Source organism: Callospermophilus lateralis, chromosome X, assembly GCF_048772815.1.
Source record: "Callospermophilus lateralis isolate mCalLat2 chromosome X, mCalLat2.hap1, whole genome shotgun sequence".
Lineage (NCBI taxonomy): Eukaryota > Metazoa > Chordata > Mammalia > Rodentia > Sciuridae > Callospermophilus > Callospermophilus lateralis.
In genome coordinates, this window is record NC_135325.1 from 32905807 (window position 1) to 32920032 (window position 14226).

The 14226-nt window shown below is 39.7% G+C and overlaps 2 protein-coding genes across 4 annotated transcripts in view; both read left to right on the forward strand.

Moving 5' to 3' along the window:
- Positions 1 to 8217, forward strand: part of Jade3 (jade family PHD finger 3) — a 132344-nt gene extending 124127 nt beyond the window's left edge. For all 3 annotated transcript variants that reach the window (XM_077107572.1, XM_077107574.1, XM_077107573.1), the window contains 3 exons: positions 656 to 1126; positions 3206 to 3323; positions 5223 to 8217. In XM_077107572.1, the coding sequence (XP_076963687.1) occupies positions 656 to 1126; positions 3206 to 3323; positions 5223 to 6118 (1485 nt within the window). In that variant the 3' untranslated portion in view covers positions 6119 to 8217. The remainder of the gene's footprint in view (positions 1 to 655; positions 1127 to 3205; positions 3324 to 5222) is intronic.
- The window catches only part of LOC143639426 (uncharacterized), an 831269-nt gene that overhangs the window by 526473 nt on the left and 290570 nt on the right, over positions 1 to 14226 (forward strand).

Below are 14226 nucleotides of genomic sequence, written 5' to 3' on the forward strand. Positions count from 1 at the left end.
TTGTACTATAATCCCAGCTACTTGGGAGGTTGAAGCAGAAGGATCACAAGTTCAAAGCCAGCCTGAGAGACCCTGTTTCAAAATAAAAATAAAAACGGTTCAAGGATGTAGCTCAGTGGTAGAGCACTTATCTAGCAAGAAGCTAGGTCCAATCCCCAGTAGCTGAAGAAGAAGAAAAAAAAAAAAAAGCTGAGCACAGTAGCACACTCCTATAATCCCAGTGACTTAGGAGGCTAAGGCAGAAGGATTGCCAGTTGGAGGCCAGCCCCAGCAATGTAAGGAGGCCCTAATCAACTTAGTGGGAACCTGTCTCAAAAAAGTAAAAAGGGATTGGGATGTAGCTTATTGGTAAAGTGCCCCTGGGTTAAATCCCCAGTACCAAAAACAAAAAAAGAAAGAAAAGATAACTGAAGGCTTGAATACTTAAGCTAAAACCTTAAAGGGAGAGTTAAACAATTCTGATTTGCTGTATTCTGTAGGAGCAAATTTTCTAGGTTACTTCTAAAGCATCTATCATGGTCAGTTTAGGCACAGTCTTCTCCATAGCTCCCTATCTTTACTTTGCTTCCTAAAAGCTCTCAGTTTAGGCCAAGAGACTCAGTGATCTCCCTTTCGCACTTACCCTGATGCTTTAACACATCCTTTCTTCCTATAGTGCTCTGTGAAAAGCTGCATCACTGCCTTCCATGTCACCTGTGCCTTTGAGCACGGCCTAGAGATGAAGACCATCCTAGATGAGGGGGACGAAGTTAAGTTCAAGTCATACTGCCTCAAGCATAGCCAAAACAGGCAGAAACTTGGGGAAGTCGAGTACCCCTACCACAGAGCTGCCGAGCAGAGCCAGGCCAAAAGTGAGAAAACCAGCCTGCGGGCACAGAAGCTTCGGGCGCTGGAAGAGGAGTTCTATACTTTGGTACAAGTGGAAGATGTGGCTGCCGAGCTTGGGATGCCCATATTAACTGTGGACTTTATCTATAACTACTGGAAACTGAAGCGCAAAAGCAACTTCAATAAGCCATTATTTCCTCCGAAAGAAGAAGAAGAAAATGGCCTGGTACAGCCAAAAGAGGAAAGCATTCACACTCGCATGAGAATGTTCATGCACCTGCGGCAGGACCTAGAGAGGGTAAGTTTACCACCTCTGATTAGTGTGCAAATCTCAGTTCTGCATAGAGATGGAGGTCCCTCTTCTAGTTTAAAGATGGCCAGCTCAGTATGGTGTAGTCTTCTGCGTGTCCTTTATTTTCTGATTTTACTTTGGCCCTAGATGTTGGGCTGTTTAAATTTTGACAGGCACATTCAAGGGATTAGAGAGGCCTCAACACATATGCTCAGTGAATTTGAAATTTGAAATAAATTCTCGTTTTGTTTACTTTTTATTCACTGTGGAGCCTAAACTGGCTCAGCTATACTTTACTGACACATTTATGAGATTTCAGGCCAGAAAAAAAGTGAATTTTGTTCAAGAAAACTCTAGATCAGGGTTTCTAAAGCTTGGCACTCTTTTTTAAAAATATTTTTTAGTTATTAATGAACTTTATTTATTTATATGTGGTGCTGAGGATCAAACCCAGTGCCTCACCATGCTAGGCAAGCGCTCTACCACTGAGCCACAACCCCAGCCCCCAAACTTGGCACTCTTGATATTTTGGGTTTTTGTTGGGATGGTGGTAGGTTTTTTTGTTTTGTTTTGTTTTGTTTGTTTGTTTTTATGGTACTGAGGATTGAACCTACTTTACCACTGAGCTACATCCTAACCCTTTTTATTTTATTTTATTTTTTTAATTTTGAGATAGAGTCGCACAAAGTTGTTGAGGCTGACCTGGAACTTGCAATCCTCCTGCCTCAGCCTCCCAGTTTCTGGGATTACAGCCATGTGCCCTCATGCCCCATCTCATCACTATTAACATTTTGGGCTGGATAGTTGTTTGTTGTAGAAGGCTTCCCTTTGTTTTAGGGAAGATTTTGTTTTCTTTGTTTTGGTGATGGGGATTGTGCTCAGGGGTGCTCTGCCACTGACCTATATCCCCAGCCCTTTTTTATTTTTCATTTTGAGATAATTTCACTAAATTCCTTAGGGCCTCAGTAAGTGACTGGGGCTGACCATGAACTTGGAATCTTCCTGCCTCAGCCTCCTGAATCGCTGGGATTACATTTGTGCACTACTGTGCCCAGCATAGGCATTAAGATATGTACCATTATCACTGGCCTCTACCCAGTAGATACCAGCAGCACTGCTCATACACATCTAGTTGTGACAACCAAAAATGTCTCCAAATTATTATGTTTCTTCTGGGAGTCAAAATTGCCCCTGGTTGAGAGCCACTCTACCAGATAATTTAACTCATGATATATCTATCAGGTATCTTCTAAATTAGGTGCTTTAGGGGTTCAGAGAAAGGTTAAGTACTATGTTTACCCTAGAGAATTTTATAATTGAATATAATTATAGAAATGGCTTGATTTTCCCCCTCTGATACCAAAATTTGAAAAGAAACTATTAGATTTGACTCACTTTAAAACTTAAGAGACATGTATATAGCACCTACCATTAGTACTATTATTACCAACACTGTTCTAAGAATTTTATAAATATTAATTCATATAATTCTAACATGCTTATGGGAAAAAAATCTATTATTATCATTCCTATTTTTATGTGAATAAATTGGGGCCCAGAAAGTTTGGGTAACTTGCCCAAGTGAGGAGTATGAGACAGTGAGAATTTTACCTTTGTGGGCTATGGAAACTTGGCTAAGTTGAAAATGTGGACCAAAAAAAGCCATTTCCAGTCTTCCAAGCATACCTTTCTCCTTGCTGGTCCAGCACTTGGTAGAAAATTGTAGTGGAGCCAGCACTGCCATCCTTTGTATTCAGGGACCTAAAGGGAAAGCTGAATCGTTAAACCATATTCCCAGCCTTGATATGTACATAAATATCAAGCCCATGACACTGCAGGAAGAGTAGATTTCAGAAGATGCTTTGCTTATGCTGCTGATTGATATAGGAATCACGCTACTAAACTTGACCGTACTGTGTGAATTCCTGGGGAGTGGCTGTTAGCCTTTGGCTCTTGGGTCCTATCTTCGCTCCTTACTCCCACCCCCACCTGACCTTAGTAGTCTTCATTTTCACTAAACAATTTCATTTGCTGGGTTTGCTTAACGTGATAAACAGCTCTAAATGCTGGGAATTTGGCTTTTAGGTCCGAAATCTGTGCTACATGATAAGCAGGCGAGAGAAGCTGAAACTGTCACACAACAAAATACAAGAACAGATCTTCGGTTTGCAAGTCCAGCTTGTTAACCAAGAAATTGCTGCAGGTAATTAGTATATTAAATTATCCTGGCAAATATACAGATTCTGTTACATCCTATTTTATCCTAATTTAAACTTTATGCCAGTTTTTCCACTTAAAAGATCTTTTAAAATTCTTGTCAGATATCTCATTTGCTTCAGTCCAGTCCTGATATTAACATGACTCATTTCCCTGTCAGCTCATGAAGCAAGCAATTCCAGGGTAGGGTTGGGGGTGTTTCAAGTCTGTGGCAGATCATCTAGATCCAAGACAGGCATTTGAAGCCATTAGGTGTAGCCATGAAATTATCCTGTGATTATCAAATTCATTTAGAAATTGATAGGATTGAATCCATTTCTAGAAAACATTTAATTCCAGGGTTACTTTACAGTGGTCTATTAAAACAAATCCTTAGCTAGAAATTAAGAGATCTTGTTTTCATTTATTAAAAAATATTGAGCACCTATTAGGTCTAGGAACTGATCTAGAAGAAAAGCAGTCAGCAAGATAGAATCCCTTTCAGCTGGGTACACATCCCACTTGGTGAGATACAGGTGAGCATAATTACAGTGCCCAAAACATGGGAATTTGGCTGAAATGATGACAGTCATATTCAGTGAAATCTATAACCTCCCTTCACCTTATTTAAAACAGAGTTAAGTGGCAGAGCCTGAGCAACTATGGGTCACTGGGCAGGATATGCAGAATTAGCTACTGCCAAGGCAAGCCATAAACCAAGAGAATCACTCAGAAATGAGGTGTCAAGTAGGCATCAGAGGTTCTGGGGTATTGCTGAATATTATTGGGTCACAGAGTTGTGTAGCAGGAGACAGCAAGGCTACTCAGCCACAGGGCAGCATGACTGGCAAGACAAGAACCAAAACACAATAGGAAAGAGCCCCTGCATGCCAAGGAGATTGGCCCCAGCCACAAGGCTTCTGATTATAGGAATCAACCTCATTATGGCTTGCAGCATCAACAGGTGTCAGGCCCTAGAAGAGATGGGAGCTGTGGCTATTCAACCTAGACCCTTGGAAAATACATGTGCCCATTGGGGCACCCAAGAGCTGTCCTCTCTGTATCTCATGAGAATGACTGTGGGTAAAAGTTAAATCCATATGCAAATAGGAATTGTTTGGTAGTGTTCTTTTTTATTTAAGAACACTCAAAATAATAGAGGAAGACCAGTTCTAACTGCAATCATAGGATGACTTAATCAGGTAACTGACTACCAAAACTCCCCAGGCCATGCCTATAACCAGTCAGTGGCAGAAATGTTGTGATTCTTTCCTGCTGACCTTATCTATACTACACAACCTCCCCATATCTCCATAATGTTCATTCATAGTTAGGAAATTATTACAGGTTAAAGACATAAAATTTGCAGGAACCACCATGACTTCTAATGTCAGACTGAAATATATACTTATTCTTCACACACCAAAATCTGTGCTAGGCTTCTGAGGATTTGTAATTGACTTGCTTTAGAAGGACCAGGAGAGAAGGGAGGAAAGCATTTGAAATGTCTGTCTGAGGTACATCCTAAGTACTGTGCATGCACACATAGGGAAAGCCTGTTCCTAGTCATTGCTAGTGACATTCTTTTCAGAAATAAAAGGGGCAGAGATGAGGATGTAGGAGGCAGTACACTAGTCTTTGTGATAATTTTACAGATTGGGAAAACAAAGGTCAAAATGTTGGGAGCCATGAAACAGTAGCATTTCTGAGCCTTTCATCTGTAGCATTCTGGATCCCATCTTCTAGTTCAGCTCACGTTAGCTGCTACACAATGATGTTCTTACATATCAAAGACAAGTGCTCATTAGACCTGTGGAAGAATGGGTAGGTGAACTTATTCTACCATAAGCATGTATGTTGTTTATTTAAATCAGATGCTAAAATGAATCTTTCTTTTTAATCTCAGGACTTCCTTTGACAAATGCACTAGAAAACTCATTGTTTTACCCACCACCAAGAATTACCTTAAAGTTAAAAATGCCCAGATCAACCCCAGAAGACTGCAAAAACAGCTCCACAGAGGCTGATCACCGACCCTGCTCTCCTGGCAGTGGCTCCCCCGTTCACAGTAAAAAGAGCATGCAGGTGCCTCAGGAGCCACTAGAAATGAAAGTGAAATCCTATCCAAGACATCCACTAGAGAGCAAGAGTAACTGTTTGCTGGCCAGTCTCAGCCATTCTTGGAGTGAAGCAAAAGATTCCAGTCCTGCTTGGAGAGCTCCCTCTACAGAGTTCTATCATGGGCAGTCACTGGGGAAACCTCTGGCCCTTCAGGCTGCCCTTCATGAACAGTCTTCAGTTGGGAATGGGAAAAGTCAGACTAACTCTAAGTTTGCCAAATCCAATGGTGTAGAGGGTGGCAAGTCTGGGAATGTCACCCAAAAAGATAGCTCAAGTGAGGAGTCCATGCTTAGCTCCCACTTGGCCAGTCAGGGTAGCATTAGAAAGTCCACTATGGAACACTTTGGCAGGTCCTTTAAAGAGGCCACCAATAGATGGGTGAGGACCACTGAAGATCTCCAATGTTGTGTGAAGCCAACCAAGAATGTGAGCCCAAAGGAGCAGTTTTGGGGTAGGCAGCTTCTCAGGCGATCTGCAGGGAGAGCTTCATATCAGGAAAATGATGGATATTGCCCAGATCTAGAGCTTAGTGATTCTGAAGCAGAAAGTGATGGAAATAAAGAAAAGGCCAGGGTAAGAAGAGATAGTTCAGACAGGGAAAATCCTCCCCATGATTCTAGACGGGATAGCCATGGTAAAAGCAAGGCACATCCTCTCTCCCATAGTTCAATGCAAAGGTGATGAGAAACTATCAAATTTAACCCAAACATTGCCTTTGCCCCATATTTGAGGGGAAATCCATACACCAAAAGGGTTCTAGCATAATATTAGGAGGAATTGCAGGGAAAATTTAAGAATTTTTTCCACAACAAATTGACTTGCAGTTTTGGAAAAGGTTTCAACTCTAGTTTATACAAGCACATTACAAGAATTTCAGGTTGTCCAGAGGTTTGTTTGTCAGAAGCTATTGGGAACAGTGGGTCCAGAGTATTTGCTCAGTAAATACTTGAGGGCAGCTTTCCAGATACATTAACATGTTGATGAGTCTATATACTAAGTCTTTGCATTGTTAATGGATTTTCAAGAGACCATGATTATCAGACACTAAAACTACTTATCTTTCCAAACTACAGCATGTGAGTTTCAGAGCTCCTGCCTGTAGAAAGTTTCTAACTCTGCTAATGTCTCTAAACCCTCTTCAGGGGAGAGACCAGGAAACCAACATTCTCAGATACTGTCAGACTCACTACTCTCTTCCTTTGCTTTGTGCAAGGTTGAGTTCTTTTCACAGTGTCATAACTTACTGAGTCGATTCTCCTAATGCTTACAAATGTCCAGTGCCTGTTCCTAGACGTGCTTGTTGGGGACGCACTTATAACTCTCTTCACCCAGCTAACAAGCATAAAAAAAGCTAACTTGTGGATAGTGTTTACAAAAGTACAGAAGTACTACTTCCAAGAAAAAAAAATGCTCTGATTCTCTCTGTTTAGGCATTTGTGAAGGATCCCAGAGCCTTTCCCAAAGTGAGACCATTTCTGGGATATTTGTACCAGGTCAGGGTTTTGTGTTGTTGTTTTCAAATAAGTTTGACTAAAATAAGTTTGGCTGACAGTTTTTGTATACCTGCTTTAATGTTTATAAAAATTTTTATTGAGGTATAATTAAAATAGAATAAAATGCACAGAGGTTAAGTATTCTTACCTGCTTTAATTTTGAAACAGATTTTTATTGTCAACAGAATTTGAAAGCATGTGTTTAACACATGGATATAATTTAGCTTTGTAGCAATTTTGAATCCAAGACAATTTTCCAAACAAAAAGGCTGGAGTTGTTTTTTCAGAAGTTGCTTCTACCCTGTTCCCAAACTCAGCCTTGATTAATTTCTGGAGGAAGAGAATAGTTACATTTTGGGAGGAGGGGATAAAACATGTCTGCTTCCCATTTAAGAAACGGGGAAGATGCCATTTTTAAAATGTGAAGCAGACTAATTCTCAGCTCTCTTTTCTTCTTAGCCTTAAATTGATATTCTCTTTCTTCTAGTTTGGGAAAGTATAGTGGGAAGTTTCAGACAAAAGTGGCCATTTTCAATTTTTAAAGTTTCTTACTGGTGAAACAGTCCAGCTGCAGTAGGTGCCAGTCAGTGGAGGCAGGGGCCCTCTCTCCATCAATATGGAAGACTCAGCAGTTTTCCTTTCCCCCACTTTTGTTCTTAAAGCCTTGTTAATTGGTTCCTCTGCCTTTTGTTTTCGCTTTTTCTGAAAACTTCTGTATTTTGCCTCTCCTTTGCCTACATCTTCTAAATGTTTCTTTTGTGCCTATGTACATGTGTGAACATGCCATAACATATGTGGTAGGTGTCCTATATTTTGTTTGAATGGAAAAATGAGGAAGAGAATTTCCCTTATTCATGCACAGGGCTTCTGTGCTTTTTCTTTGAGTTCTCCTGGATGTTAATTTGACACTTTCATGGTAACAAAATTATAATAGAGCTGTGTTGTAAACTCCTTATGTTAGAGGCCTGTGTCCTTTCCTGCCTTTCCATTCTGAGTGAGTGGAAGGAAAAGCAAACATCAAAATAGTGCTTCAGCCAAATTCCATATGTAATGCCATAGGGAGAGTATGGAGTAAAATATCATTCCAGTCAGGGAAATAATAGTGGTAATATTTTTACAGGATTTTCCTAGGTAAATGAAGGAGCCTTCAGTTGTATACATTTCAATTTCCCCAAAATGCATTTGCTACATTTTGTTGTTGTTTCAAGTATTACCTCTTAACCTTTGTTAATTTTTTCATTTTGTCTTATATAGTCCAGTTTTCAAGATAAACAGTCTTTTTTCAAATGTCACCTTTTTACCAATACTTTTTCATTAAATTATGAAAACTGTTAACTACTGTCTGTGTGGTAATTTTTTATTTTGACATATTGGTTTTAGAATATCTTACCTGTGTTTCTTTTATATTTAAAAAATCATATTTACTAAATGAAAACAAACAGATGGTGGGGGATAGGGAGGAAGAGGAGGAGAGACTGGATGTTTAGAAGCACAGATTCATGTCAATACTCTTTGGAGCCAAATGAAAACAAACAGATGGTGGGGGATAGGGAGGAAGAGGAGGAGAGACTGGATGTTTAGAAGCACAGATTCATGTCAATACTCTTTGGAGCCAAAGAGAACTCTGGGTATTTGGACATGACCCAGAAACCATTTTATCAGGCTGGTAAGATAAAAACCTTAGAATCACCATTAAAGATCACCAGGGAGGGCTGGGGTTGTGGCTCAGAGGTAGAGCACTTGCTTTGCACATGTGAGTCCCTGGGTTCAATCCTCAGCACCACATAAAAATAAATAAATAAAATAAAGGTATTGTGTCCAACTACAACTAAAAAATTAAATATTAAAAAAAATCACCAGGGAAATGGATCCTCTCTAAAGTGATGAGGTTCAGAAGGTTTAGTAAACTGAGCATCACTTACATATATGTATTTTACAATATTCATTCTATTTGGGTCCTGAGAATATTAATACCATACTGGTTATGTGGTGTCATGAGGGGACTTTGAGTGGATCATAAACATTTTCATGATATTTGAAAACATTTTCATGATATTTGAAAAACGTACTTGCTGAAGGTCATTGGGAAAATCGTTAGTGCTGATATGTAAAAGGTAAGGTTGTTCTCCTTCTCCCCTCTCCCCACTTCTTCCCTCCCTCCCTCTCCCCCTCTCTCCCTCCTCCTCCATCCTCCCTCTCTCCTTCCCTCCATCCCCCTATCCTCACGTATTTCTTAGTGGTTGACTGTTTTGTTCTGGTAAATTGTTCTAGAGAACTGAAACTACAAATACAGTCTTTTATAGCCAACAAAAGCTATTGGGTTTATATACTAATGAATCTTCATTTGGTATTAAAGAAACATTAAATTTAGAGAATAAACCAGAGAATGCACTGACCTGGGTTCTTTTCCCTTCCAGGACTTTAAATTTCTCAGCATGTTTGTTGCTGCTTTTTCCTCAGGGCTAGGGATTGAACTCAGGGCCTGGCACAAGCTAGGTAAGCTTCTACCACTGAGTTATACCCCCAGCCCCTTACAGGCTTTTAAGAATTGAGGGGAAATTGGTAGGAGTAAAAACTTATTCGCTGCTGAATAAACTTTCATGTGATATTTTTTTTAAATGTATCTTAAAACAGGGGCTGGGGATGTGGCTCAAGCGGTAGTGCACTCTCCTGGCATGCGTGCGGTCTGGGTTCGATCCTCAGCACCACATACAAACAAAGATGTTGTGTCCGCCAAAAACTAAAAAATAAATATTAAAATTCTCTGTCTCTCTCTAAAAAAAATGTATCTTAAAACACACTAGATTTTCACAACTTCAACTCCTATTTTTTAGTTTTATGGAAAGTAGTACTTGTGTCCCTAATTCATGTTGAGTTTTTTTCTACATCACATTTTTTTTTTTATTGGTTATTCAAAACATTACAAAGCTTGCAGAATCACATCGGTTACACATCCACATTTTTACATAATACCATAATAGTAACTGTTGTATTCTGCTACCTTTCCTATCCTCTACTATCCCCCCTCCCCTCCCCTCCCATCTTCTCTCTGTACCCCATCTACTGTAATTCATTTCTCTCCTTATTTTTTTCCCAGTCCCCTCACAAACTCTTATATGTAATTTTGTATAACAATGATGGTCTCCTTCCATTTCCAAGCAATTTCCCTTTTCTCTCCCTTTCCCTCCCACTTCATGACTCTGCTTAATGTTAATCTTTTCCTCCTGCTCTTCCTCCCTGCTCTGTTCTTGGTTGCTCTCATTATATCAAAGAAGACATTTGGCATTTGTTTTTTAGGGATTGGCTAGCTTCACTTAGCATAATCTGCTCTAGTGCCATCCATTTCCCTGCAAATTCCATGATTTTGTCATTTCTTAGTGCTGCGTAGTACTCCATTGTGTATAAATGCCACATTTTTTTTATCCATTCATCTATTGAGGGGCATCGGGGTTGGTTCCACAGTCTAGCTATTGTGAATTGTGCTGCTATGAACATCGATGTGGCAGTATCCCTGTAGTACGCTCTTTTGAGGTCTTCAGGGAATAGTCCGAGAAGGGCAATAGCTGGGTCAAATGGTCTACACCACATTTTTGTTGGTGCATTATATTTGTACATAATGACAGGATTTGTTGTTACATATTTGTATTACTTTTGAGTTTTATGGAAAGTAGAAAGTAGCCATCATGTATTTTTTAGGTAAATTTTAGTTAATAAGACTCGGCTTGAGACTGATCTTCCTCTCCAGGGAGTTTTCTAACACTCCAGTTTGCACTCTAAAAGGAGATTTCTGTGAGTTCAGTTGATTTTACTTAAGTCATCGGATTGTTGTCCTTGAAATGAGTCAGGTTTAGGGAAGTCCCTGCTGTGTCCAGTCACTGATGAGTTTTGACCTCATACTTCCTAAATACATTAATCATCTTGATAAATTCACAGAGCCTCCATTATTTTTCATACTGTTAAGGTGCACTGGGGTATAAGCATACCAGCCTCAAAAGTTGACCATCCCAAGCTTTAAATGTCTTTCCCCTCCCCTCACTACTCCTTCCATCCCACTTCTTAACTTCATTTATGATAAGTGAGTGTTATTTAATTAAAAAAACTGGAACAATGTAACTAGGCTGGTCAAGCTGTACTCATCATAGCCAATGGCTGGAGTTTGAAGAACATTTGCAGAACTACTTTTTACCCAACATTGCTTTCTGAAGTTTGTTTTTGTGATATTGGAGATTGAACTCAGGGATGCTTTACCACTGAGCTACATTGACCACTGTTTTTTAATTTATTTATTTATTTTTTTTTTTTGAGACAGGGTCTCACTAAACTGTTGAGGCTGGCCTCAAACTTGCAAGTTTCCTTCCTCAGCCTCCTGAGTCACTGGGCAGGGCTTTCCATACCAATAAAAAATATGGAATGGAAAAAAAAACACAAATTATAAGGCTGGGCCACCATACCCCTCTTGCTTTCCAAAATATTGCCATGTTATAATGAAGGTGCTTTCATAAAGCACACATGGAAATGATGGGTATTCTTATTTTAGTCTTTCTCACATGATAAAAAATCCATTCTAAGAATTGCTGAGATTTTGAAAATTAGAATCACATGGAAATAATCAAAACAATCAGCCCCCAAATAAAAAAACTCTTCCAGTAAGCAGTTACTTTTTTAGATTTTCAAGTGCTTAGCAGGGAGGCAGAAGGGAACATATGTATCCCTGCTTTAGATGAGCCTGGCATGTGTACCAGGGTCCTGGTAACAGTTTTTTCCCTCTTTGTCCTATCTTTTCCTCTTCTACTTTCCAAAACAACCTCTGGTTAAATTCATTCGCCTCCCTGCAGTTCTGCAAACAGGAATGGTCATATGGGTAAAGCCAACAATGGTATTCACAAGGCTGTTGGCTATGTCAATACTCTGGCCATTCATTCTTCTCAGTCATATCTGCTGACTGGATAATAATGAACATGGTCAAACAGAGCCCCCTGTATCTTGGCGCAGAATGTGCCAATGTCTTGTCCTCCAGTCCTCAAAGATGCATGCCTGTGATCCCAGCTACTTGGGAGGCAGAAGCAGGAGAATTGCAAGTTCAAGGGCATCTTTGCAAAACCCTGTCTCAAAATAAAAAAGGGGTAGGGCTGTAGTAACTCAGTGGTAGAGCACTTGGCTACTTGGGTCCCCTAGGGAACCCAAATGAGGACAAGCCAGGAAACATGCTTAGGACCAGTTAAGCCTTCAGATAATAAAACGCAACAACATTCATCAAGCCCTTGCTCTATATCAGGTCCATTGCTAAGCCTTTTATATATACTACCTTAGACTTAGTTCTCATGACAACCATATGAAGATGACACTATAAGCTCCATTTGGCACGAGTGAAAACTGAGGCCCATTGGTTAAGATAGTTGTTCAAGGCCTACAGCAACATCGGAACTAGAATCTGTGAGGTTGCCTGTACAACTCATACTTTTGGTCATTTTGTTTGCCTCCTATGTCCAAAATGCTTTCTAAGTATTCTTCCTCAGTTTCTCCAGGAAGAAAGCAACCTGAGTGGGGCTTTAGTCATGTTAGTTGCTACCACTTCATCCCTTCCATCCCTGTCCATCCCTGGACAGAGATGATTGAACCAAAATTGGTCATCTCACACAAAAGCCAACAGTTAAAAGGCTCACATCCAAAGAAGTAGGATAAAACACACAAATCTGAGATTGCATTAGATCTAGGACCTGGGGGACTTGCCTTCTCCATAGCTAGTCTACCTTGTAACTGGCTATGGTAGGCCCAAAGATGTTCACATCCCAATCCCTGAAACCTGTGGATGTTACTTTGCATGGTTAAAAGTGCTTTGCAGATGTAATGAAAATTAAGGACTTTGATACGAGGAGGTTAACCTGAATTATTAGGTGGTCCAAACCAATATAATTACAAAGATACTTATAAGAGAGAGGCAAGATGATCCAAGTTAGTAATAAGATGGAAGCAAGAAGTTGGAGTGATGTGAAGAAAAGCCATAAGCCAAGGAACTCAGGCAACCTCTAGAAACTAAAAGAGCAAAGAAACATTCTCTCTAGAAGTTACCAAAAAGAATTCAGCCCTGCATATACCATGCTTTTAGACTTCTGATTTCTAGAACTATAAGAGAATAGATTTGTGTTGTTTTAAGCCATTAAATTTTTGATGATTCTTTATAACATAAATAGGAAAACAATACACTGGGCATACAGCAAGTGCTCCTTACCCTTTTGAAGGAATGTTCCTCATTCCCAATCAGTCTAATTTCACTGCAGTATCTTAAATTAGTCCTTTACTTTCACTCCTTCTTGAAACATTTTCTTGAAGTGGAAAACAAGTGTTTTTTTTTAATTTTTATTAGTTATTGATGGACCTTTATTCATTTATTTGTTTATATGTTGTGCTAAGAATTGAACCCAGTGCCTCACACATGCTAGGCAAGCACGTTACCACTGAGCCCCAACCCCAGCCCGAAAACAAGTGTTTTTTTTCAATCAATAAAATTTCCCCCTGTAGAAATTAATTTTTGTTGGATGTGGTGGTGCATGCCTGTAATCCCAGACACTCAAGAGGCTGAGGCAAAAGGATAACAAGTTCAAGGCCAGCCTCAGCAATTTAGTGAGGCCTAAGCAACTTAGCAAGACCCTATCTCAAGATAAAAAGGGATAGGGATGTGGCTAAGTGGTAGAGTACCACTGGGTTCAATCCCCAGTACCCCCCCAAAAAAAGGAAAAAAATAGTTTTCTCTTTCCTGTTCCCCCACCACCTTTTCCAGTGTAGGCTTTGGTACTTCTCAGGTAGACTTGGGTAATGCTCCATGGGTGTGTTTTGTCCACTGTGACTAAATCTGGTATAGCCTGAGGAGTTGCCATAGGTTTGTATGTCTGTCATCTGAAAAACTGTCCTGTGGAAATAGAACTAATTCTTCTCTATTATCTCCTCCAGAGTGGAGAGGATAGAAAGCGAATTTGGCTTATTATGAGGAATGCTGTAATTATTATAGCCTCCTACAAGAAAGTGAGTGACCTGGAGAGTTAAGGATTTCTTAGAGACCCCAGATACCTGAACAGGTATTGGAAATTAAGGAGTACAACTCTATGCTGCCTGCTAGAAATCTACTTTAAACATAGACAGAAATAGGTTAAAAGTAGGAGGAAGTAAAAAGATATGTCATGCTAATGCTAACTAAAAGAGAGCTGGAATGGCTATATTAATATAATACAAGAGAAAATTCATTAAAAATGTTTATATACCTAATAACTTTAAAATAGATTAAGCAATAACTGATGGAAA